The sequence below is a fragment of the Arachis hypogaea genome, chromosome 13 (genome assembly GCF_003086295.3).
Source record: "Arachis hypogaea cultivar Tifrunner chromosome 13, arahy.Tifrunner.gnm2.J5K5, whole genome shotgun sequence".
Lineage (NCBI taxonomy): Eukaryota > Viridiplantae > Streptophyta > Magnoliopsida > Fabales > Fabaceae > Arachis > Arachis hypogaea.
The window spans coordinates 140,358,058-140,368,771 of record NC_092048.1 but is presented as its reverse complement, the minus strand read 5'-3'; the positions used below and the strand labels follow the sequence as shown (position 1 = coordinate 140,368,771).

General features: G+C 26.5%; 1 protein-coding gene across 1 annotated transcript; it reads left to right on the top strand.

Annotated features, from left to right (window-relative positions):
• Positions 1-1,730: 1,730 nt before the first annotated feature.
• Positions 1,731-6,308, top strand: LOC112783612 (ABC transporter G family member 1). The gene is made up of 7 exons (XM_029297297.2): positions 1,731-2,162; positions 2,944-3,023; positions 3,137-3,607; positions 3,691-3,777; positions 4,196-4,333; positions 4,422-4,616; positions 5,444-6,308. The coding sequence occupies exons 1-7, from the start codon at positions 1,838-1,840 to the stop codon at positions 6,209-6,211; spliced, it is 2,064 nt and encodes a 687-aa protein (XP_029153130.1). The 5' UTR covers positions 1,731-1,837; the 3' UTR covers positions 6,212-6,308.
• Positions 6,309-10,714: the final 4,406 nt, after the last annotated feature.

Here is a 10,714-nt window from a genome sequence, read left to right as displayed (position 1 = left end):
GCTCTCCTTGTCTTCATAATAAATGCTGACTATTATATAGTTTTGTGCATGCATGTTACATGTGACATATCAGCAACATGCACGAGATAAATATGTTCCCAACCCCGTCTCCTCCATCTCAGTCTCCTTCCTTTTGCATACAGAATTAAAACTGGACCCGAAGGAAGAAAGGAATTAAAAGAGGAGGCCGTTTATATGGACCCGTAGGCATATGTTTTTTTTTTTTCCTTCGAAATAATAACTATTTAAGAATGTGATATATATTTGGCTATTTGCATTTTGTCATAAGTTAATGAAAAGATAAAACCAAGTATAAGTATTTTTATGTGAAATTGATAGTTGATAATTATTAGATAAGAGCAATGCTAGGGGCCAGTAATTTTTATGATTGTTAGCCATCAATTAGCCATCAATCATAATTTGATGGTGTGAGATTGGTGTGAGATTTCATCCAATGGCTCACATTTCTCTGCTGGTTATATGCCGGCCAAAATTCAATAAAATTGCTGGTCCCCTAGACTTTTCCATTAGATAATAATAATTTAGTCAAATTATCTAATTAACAATTTTCGATTATCAATTTCATATACCAAAAACAAATCTAAGAATCTAAGAGTGAAGGGATCAAAAATTAAAATATTGTATAATCAAATATAAGGTCATATGTTTAATAATAGATATAATTATAATTAATTTTTTAATTAAAAAAATTAATAAATACTTGTCAAATAAAAAAATATCTCAATTTTTATAATTTTTTTATAATTTTTTATGATTTTACATCTAATAAAATATAAAATAATCTATTTTTAAATATTTTGTTAATTAATTTATTTTATTAAGTATTTATGTGACAATAAATTATATTTTTATGTTTTATATTATTAAAAATATAACATAAAATAATATAAATTAATTACACTAATAATTTTGTTATGTAAATTTAAAATATTTTAAAATATTTTTATATAATAGGAGTAAAAATCAATAAAAAAACAACTAAATAAAATTAGAAAAAGAATAATATTATTATAAATAATATTCAAATATTTTTTATATAATTATAGATGTTAAAATTAATTTTAAAAAATTCAAAAAAATTTTTTAAATCAAATAAAAAAATATAAATAATATAAATTTATGTAAAAAATTTTGAATCCTAATACATAAAGATACTAACTCTTTTTATTATCATTACACTATTAAATTTTACTGTATACAATGTATTTATTATAATAGTATATGAGTTTAAAATTTGTTGTCAATGAATTATAACTCAAATGACATAATCTTTCTATACTCATCTAAGAGGTGGTGAATTTAAGTCTCCTTATCTTTAATAAAAAAAATTAAAATTTGTTAGGAAACAAGGCCACTATTTGCCGCTTGAATCCGTCCTGTTCACCCAAGAAAAATATTTCTAGACACATCAATCATTTTCACCAAAATTTTATAAATCTCACTTGTTAAAAATTTATTTATAACATTATTAATTGTAAAAGAAATTATTTACTCATTTAATATAAAAAGTAATTGCTTTAATTTACGCAATGTTACATAATTAGATGTACGTATAAATATATTTTATAATAACACTATCAAAAATAAATTTTATTAAAAATTATTGAAAAATATTTTTTTATATTTACACTACTGAATACATTAAAAAAAAAAAGTAAAAACTTTTTATTATATATTATAAAGTGTGAAACCACGTACGAAGAGTCTCTATATAAGTTGTCACGATTCCATACAAATTATTATGCAGAGATCGGAGCCATTCCTACTACTATTATTTTTAGTTCCTATCTTACTCATTACTCTCAAATATTAGTTGATGGCTTCTCTTCATCATCACCCTCTTCCATATTCTGAAGCCAAACCCAACAATTCAATTGTTCTAGAGATTCATCAGGATGAGACCATCACTACTACTAGTGCTGTGGCACATATGGAGGAGGTTTCAAGAAAGAGCAATGGAGAAGAGAAGAGCAATCCTATCTGTTTGACATGGAAGGATCTTTGGGTGAATGCTTCCATGGGGAAGAAAGGGACCAAAGCTATCCTTCAGGGGCTAACCGGTTATGCCAAACCGGGTCAGCTCTTGGCCATTATGGGTCCTTCTGGTTGTGGCAAGTCAACACTTCTTGATACTTTAGCAGGTATATATAACAAATTAGTTAAGACTTAAGAGTAGTGATACCCTTCAAGTCACTAAGAAATCTTTAATCAAGATATTTTTATTTTAAATAAATTTTAATCAATAAATTACTCACCAAATTTTTATTTTATTAAACAAATCAATTTTACATCATATTATATGTTGGTTTATATATACAAAGAATTATTTGTCTGAAAATTTTAAAATTCTTAAAAGTTAATGCATCTTTATTACAAAGTTATACAGATTGATTTATCTAATTTTATACTAAATTTTTAAGATGTGAGTTGATTTGTTTAACAAAATAAAATATTAAAAATTAATTTTATGATTAAAGTTATATTAAGAATTAAAATGTTTAACCAAAACTAAAAAGTTTTTGAAAATAGATTTGAGTTATTACTTATTCATTAATTAATTATATATCTTCATAAATTCTTTTACTCATCATCTTTACTTTAATTAAACAAGGAAACTTTTTCATTAAAAATTTGAAGTCATTGATAAAATATATTTACATTTTTCACATGAATTAGTTTTATATGTATTGAGAGAGTAAAGTTATATATTATTACTAACTAATAAAATAGTCCAATCAATTTCAATAATAGAACCATAACACTATTATATAAATAAAGAAAATTCATTTTTCTTTTGTCAAAGATTGTATTTATTTATAAGAAAAATGAATGACTACTAAATATCATGATTTTTTGAAAAAAAAAAAAACTAAAGGTATGTTTTTACACTTGATCCACATGTTGAAATTTATAATAATTCAGGTAGATTGGGTTCAAACACAAGACAAACTGGAGAGATTCTTGTCAATGGTCACAAACAATCACTGGCTTATGGAAGCACGGTACAAAATCTTAAATCCTTATTAGTTTCAACAGCATGATAATTAAAATTCAGCTTCTTCTAATTATTATTAGTCATCACATGCATGACTGTTACTTGTGTGCATTTATATAGGCATACGTGACACAAGATGATAGCTTAATAACATCATTAACAGTGAGAGAAGCAGTGTACTATTCAGCTCAGCTTCAGTTACCTGATTCCATGTCAAAGGCAGAGAAGAAAGAGAGAGCAGAGTTCACAATCAGAGAGATGGGTTTGCAAGATGCCATCAACACTAGAATTGGTGGCTGGGGTTGCAAAGGAATCAGCGGTGGTCAGAAGAGACGTGTAAGCATCTGCATTGAGATATTAACACGCCCAAGGCTCTTGTTTCTTGATGAACCAACAAGTGGACTTGACAGTGCTGCCTCTTACTATGTCATGAAAAGAATCAAATCCCTTGATCATAAAGATGGTATTCAAAGGACTATCATAGCGTCAATTCATCAACCAAGTGCTGAAGTTTTCCAATTCTTTGATAATCTCTGTTTGCTCTCTGCTGGAAAAACAGTTTACTTTGGACCTGCTTCTGATGCAATTCAGGTTACTAACTAACTAAATCACTATAATGTTTGTTTTTGTAATATTATGTTTGCTAATTAACTATTGATTTTGAGTGAGTGCAGTTCTTCGCCTCAAATGGTTTTCCTTGTCCCTCTCTTCAAAATCCATCTGATCACTTGTTGAAAACTATAAACAAGGACTTTGATCAGGTAAATGCTAATTACTCTTTATTTTAAGTTTGTTCTTATTGTTTTAATTTTCTTAATGAGATACTTAATTATATAGGCTCTTTTTTTTTTATATGAGATGTATGTGTGTGTTGTGTGTTGTTGTGGAGGATGTAAGTGTTAGACATGGATGTGGGACAGTTTTTTCTTAAACAAGGATCCCATTTTTTTGTAAAAAAATTAAGCCTACTAATCGAACAGTCCGATTAGTATGAAAGAGAAAATGTAAATTTTGCCTAAGGTAATCGGACCTTCCGACTTGTGTACCTAAAAATCGGATGATCCGATTTTTGCTCTTTAACACCACAGTTGTGTAAAGCATCTATACTCTCCATAGTTGCATCCTGCACCATTCTCCTTTTCACCCCTAAATTAAAAAGTGAATTATATAATATGGTAGGAAATGGAGGTAGGTTTAGCCGGGACGAGTGGAGGAGCATTACCGGCAGAAGCAGCAATCGGAATCCTTGTGAACGCATACAAAGCCTCAGAAATAAACGAACAAGTTCAAACGGAAGTAACTGCCATATCTAAAATGGTATTGTTCAATCCAAGTGAATAGATGTCTTAGCTTATTGTGCAAGAATAAATAGTAGCAACCAAAATCCAATGTTTATTGATTTCAGGAAATTAGGTACGTAGAGAAGAAGAGAGGACATGCAAGCTTCCTTAGGCAGTGCATTGTTCTTACAAAAAGATCATTTGTGAACATGTCCCGCGATCTAGGCTATTATTGGCTGCGCCTTGCTATATATATTGCCTTGGCTATAAGTTTAGCCACTATCTTCTATCATTTAGACACAAGTTATGCTTCAATTAAGGTAAGACCAACATTAGCTAGCCTAAGTTTGTTTACGGAACATTGAGACAGGGACACAGAAATACAAAATCATTTTTTGTTGTGATTACACAAAATTGTATTTGATAGATAAGATATATATAGATATATTGTGTCTATAAATACTAAATTAGTATATTTTATATCCATTTTAACAGAAAAAAACACAGTCACTAATAAAAAAATACAATTTATCTATTATTTTATTATTTTTATTAATTTTTATAATTATTGAAAGATATTTAAAAAAAATAATTTAATCATTAAAAAATTTAAAAAGAATATTTTAGTAAAAATACAATTTAACCAATAGAAAACTAATTTGTTAAAGAATATTTTAGTAAATAAAATTTAATCACAAAAAAATTTATTTTTTTATTAAAAGATATTTTTGTAAAAAAAATTAATTTTTTCTTAAAAAATAGATAAAGTTAATGTTAATTAATACAAAAAATTTAAAATAGATTAAAGAAAAATTTTTTAAAAATTAAAAGGAAAGAGAGTATACATTTTTTAAATAGAAGAAAAGTAATTATTATTTTAGCATTTCTATGAAAAAAAATTTATTTATTATTATTATATTTTTGTTTCTGAATTTTTTTAATAAAAAAAATAAATTAAATTTTTATAATTTATTTTAATTTATAACCAAACAAAATATAAATATATCTCTATTTTTTGTATTCTGTTCTTACCGTCTCGTCTTATTTTATTCTCGAACTAAAGGTAGACTTAAAGTTTACCTCTGTGTAATGTTTCAAGGATTAATTTTGCTTCCACTTTTGATATAACTATTAATTATTATTTCAGGATAGAGGGTCACTTCTTGCATTTGTATCCACTTTCATAACTTTCATGAGCATTGGTGGATTCCCTTCCTTTGTGGAAGATATGAAGGTATTCGAAAGAGAAAGGCTAAATGGGCATTATGGTGTGAGTGCGTTTGTGATAGGAAATACCTTATCAGCCATCCCATTTGTGTTGCTAGTTTCTTTCATTCCGGGAGCTATAGCATACTACCTCCCTGGTCTCCAGAGTGGATGCGACCACTTCCTTTACTTCATTTGTGTTCTATTTTCTTGTCTCATGTTAGTGGAGAGCCTCATGATGATAGTTGCAAGCGTGGTTCCAAACTACCTAATGGGAATCATAACCGGCTCTGGAATCCAAGGCATCATGATCTTAGTTGCTGGCTTCTTCAAACTGCCAAGCACCATTCCTAAGCCATTTTGGAGATACCCTTTGCATTACATAGCATTCCACACTTATGCATTCCAAGGATTGTTCAAGAACGAATATGAAGGCTTGAAATTCCATGGAGGGTCATCACACAAGTACATTACGGGTGAAGAGATTATGAGGGACACGTGGCAAACAGACATGAGTTACTCAAAGTGGGTTGATCTTGCAATATTAGTAGGGATGATTGGTGTGTATCGTGTTATGTTTTTGGTTATCATAAAGATTACTGAGAAGGTGAAGCCTATTGTTGGATCCTTCAAGCTGAGGTCTCCCAAACAAACAATTTATGTCGTCGAAAATCCCAATGCTACTCCTTTGCATGTGGAGCTTGTATGACACCTTTCAAAATTATGTTGAATTTAATTTTATATTATATGTAACTGTTAAGAATATAAACAAAAATCTAGCCCAGGCCTATTGTAGTTCGGTTTAATGTCGTTTCTTCTATTGTTATTTTTTTGTTTTCAAAATCTAATATTCTTTGTTTTGGACTCCGGCCCATTGTAATACCAAGAGAAAAAGAAGATTATTTTTGGTTTTTTAATAATGCAACAAGGTAAATGCTTGGAGAGTGTTTGATTTACATAATTAAACAAATAAACAAATTGAGGCCTCTACATCCAGGCCAATTCCAGTCGAGCTCAGTTCCAAGAAGATACAATCTGGATTGACAACTCTTTACAAGAGAGGACTTATAGAAAAATAAAAAGTTATAGAAAAATAAAATTACTTTTGCACTTATAATTTAGGTTCGTTCGAAAAGTTTTAAAAGTATTTTTTTTAATTTTTGATTTATGAAAAGTAGTAGTATTAATGTCTGATATAATTTTTAAAATCAAATTGTTGTTTTCTAAGAAGTTATTTAAGAATTTATAGAGAATTTAAAAAAATAACTTTTCTTATAATACTAATATTTTTTTATCACATTTTTATAAAATAAATACTTTTAAAGTTAAAAATTTAAATACAAAATAACTTATTTATAAATTACTTTTAATATAGTAATTTATTATTTAAATTATTTTTAAAAAAAAACTTAATTAAGCTATTTACTCAAACTGAACTTTTATTGATTTCAAAAATACCTATGCATTTAAAAATTTTCAAATATCCGCAACTAAATTTATTAGCAGTAAAATGTACAATAACTATAACATTAAGCAATGCCATATGTCTTCTCTTCATTAGTTAGCCAATTCTTAGCCACCAAAAGTTATTATAATAAATGTAGCCACAAGAGATGTGGCCTTTTTAATTATATGTACCACTTTATGCAGGACAAATTACATAAATAAATCAATTGACACCTAGACGATTACAACAACTGAAAATGCTTTATATGTAACTGTAATTTTTTTTTTTATATAAACTTCTACAACTTGCAAGATTTTTCAAATTTTCATGTAAACCACTACAAGTACATTATAGGTGAAGAGATTGTGACGGACACGTGACAAACAGACATGAGTCACTCAAAGTGGGTTGATCTTGCAATATTAGTAGGAATGATTGTTGTGTATTGTGCTATGTTTCTGGTTATCATAAAGACTACCCAAAAGATGAAGCCTAATGTTGGATCCTTCAACCTATTGTCTCCCAAACAAACAGTTTATGACATCGAAAATCCCAATGCTACTCCTTTGTATGTGGAGCTTGTATGACACCTTTTAAAATTATGTTTAATTTAATTTTAAATTATATGTAACTTTAATTGAGAATAAATAAATAAATAAATCAATTGACACTCAAAATTACACGATTACAATAATTGAGAATATTTTATATGTGAGTGTAATTTTCTTTCTATATAAATTGCTACAACTTGCAAAATTTTACAATTTTTTATGTAAACCATTATAAGTACATTACAGGTAAAGAGAATTATGAGTATGAGGGACATGTGACAAACAGACATGAGTTATTCAAAGTGGGTTGATCTTGCAATCTTGGTAGGAATGATTGTTGTGTATCGTGTTATGTTTTTGGTTATCATAAAGACTACCCAAAAGGTGAAGCCCTATTATTGGATCCTTCAAACTGTTGTCTCCCAAACAAATAATTTAAGACATCGAAAATCCCAATGCTACTCTTTTGCGTGTGGAGCTTGCATGACACCTTTTAAAATTATGTTTAATTTAATTTTAAATTATATGTACCTATAAGAATATGAACAAAAATCTTGTCTAGGCCTATTGTAGTTCGGTTTAATGTCGCTTCTTCTTTTTTTTTTTTTTTAAATCTAATGTTCTTTCTTTCTCGGACTCCAGCCTATTATAATACCAAGACAAAATAAAAAACATAATTTTAAAATTTTAATTAATATTAAAATAAAAAAAGATAATTAAGTCAAGTTGATTTTGTGGTTACTTATTAGTCCGTTTAAATAAATAATGGAATTCGTATTTTATCTTGTATTGACTAACAATAAAATTTTAAATAAAATTTAAATCTATGACAAATTAGTTCTTAACTTATCGAATTGAAGATACCGTAAAAAAAAATTAAATTATCATTCTTTTTGTTATAAAAAGATAGAGAGTAATACATCATCAAAATTACACTTTAATAAAGATCATAATTTGGTATAGAGGAGGATAAAGTTACATATATATTATTATATTTTATTCTTCTAAATTAATATAAATTTATTGAAAAATCGGATTGATTCGGGTGGTCTAAAACTGATATTTGACTTCGGTTTTAATTGGGTTTAATTCGATCGCACTGAATTATCTATTGAGTACAGAATTAATATAATTAGATTAGATCAATTTTGATCAAATTATCTGTATCCATAAACGTTCTTATTTTACAAGATATAGTTATCAATCAATTATTATATTAGATGTATATTAAAATTAATTACTAGTATAAAATTTATGTAAAATACAAAATACAAATTAAAAATAAAATATACAATATATATATATATATATATATTTATTTGTACACAATTATATAGCAGTTAATTTTAATATGCAAATAAATAGCATTTTTATTTATCAATTTATATTCTATTACTTATCCTATTTATATTGCAAACGAGTTAATTAAATACATATATCTTATTTATACAGTAAACTCGACAAGACACAAATTTTATTAATCCAAAATAGATACAAACAAAATACGTGATAAATATTGAAATGTACATATGTCATTTATAATTAAACGAGATATATGTGCTATCATTTTATTTATAATATAAATAAGATATATGTTTAATAATCAACTTATTATTTTCAGTATAAACGTGATGTAAAACAACAATTTTTTGCATCTATATAAGGAGGTTTATTTAGTAGCTTTCCTCACATAAATTTCACTACTTCTTCTAAATTCTTTTAATAATTTTCTTAAGAATGGCGAGTAATAAATATGTATTTGTCAGTGTGTATCCTAATCTCACATCAAGAACAGTGATAAAGGGATTTTGTTTGAGTGCGATCCCAATATTTTTATAACAGAGACTACAATTTTCTTTTAAAAAACAAATTTATATAAAAACAGATATTTGATTAACTAACAGTACAGTAAATCCTTAAAAATAGCTAGCACCGATTACAAACCTAATAAGCTAGGCCTTTAAATTATGTTCTTAGTACAACAATAATCCTAACTTTACAGACTAAAATAATACCAATAAAAGATACTTTAAAATTTATATTTAAATAAAAAAATAAAATAAAATAAAATTAACAACACTAACCTACAAGTCAAGAGCCTAACAATATGTCACGTGTCATTTATTTTTTGATACATATTTTGTTTTTTAAATAACTTTTTCTATGTTATAATACAATATTGCAGAACATCAATAATTAAAATTAATATTTATCAAAATTTGATATAATTAATAGCATTATCTGAAATAAAATTAAAACCATTCAAAAATTTATGTAATATTTTTGTAGTATCCCTTTCTCGGGTTGAGAGTATTTCTTGCATTCGCACATATAGCTTTCACACACAAACTCTTTTGCAATTAATCCAAATATTATTTAAGGAAAAAAAATTCAACAGTCAAAATTTTAATTATATTGACTAATATTTTTAATAGTTTATATTTTTAGTTTAATAACCTAATTTTATATTTTTATTTTATACTTTTAAATATTAATAATTAATTATTAATTAAAATAATAAATTATACTGAAATTATACCCACTATTCATTATTTAAACAAGTTGCATCTGCAGAACCCACCGTTTTGTATGATAAGGCATTAAGGCCGCGGGGCGATATTAAATTTATATTTAAAAAAATTGGATTCATATAACGTGGACTACGGCGGCTTTTGAGCCTCTTGTTCCATTTTCTCTTTTTAATAAAGAGTAAAATATTATTTTTATCTTCAATTTTTTGGATAAATTTTATTTGTGTTCTTAATGTTTAAATCGTTTTATTTGCATTCTTAACGTTTGTAAAAGTGATTCAATGTTATTTGTGTTATTAATGTTTAAATTGTTTTATTTGTATTCTTAACGTTTGTAAAAGTGATTCAATGTTATTCTGCCGTCAATTACACATGAACGCTTTAGTTTTAGTTTTAAAAATATTTTCTTGAAATTAGAATATAAATGTCTGTGATAAAATCGATGATCCACTCCAAAAAATAATTCATTAAAAGTTAAAACTAATTTCTACAACATTTACATAATTCACTTTTCTAGGAACATAATTGAATCTAAATACAAATAGTGTGTATAATATTAAAATCGAATACATCCAATTGAGATCTAATTGAAAATGAATACATCCAAGTGAGAATAATTGAAAAATATAATCTGATTTGTTAGTATAATCGATAGTAGGATAACATTGAATCACTTTTATAAA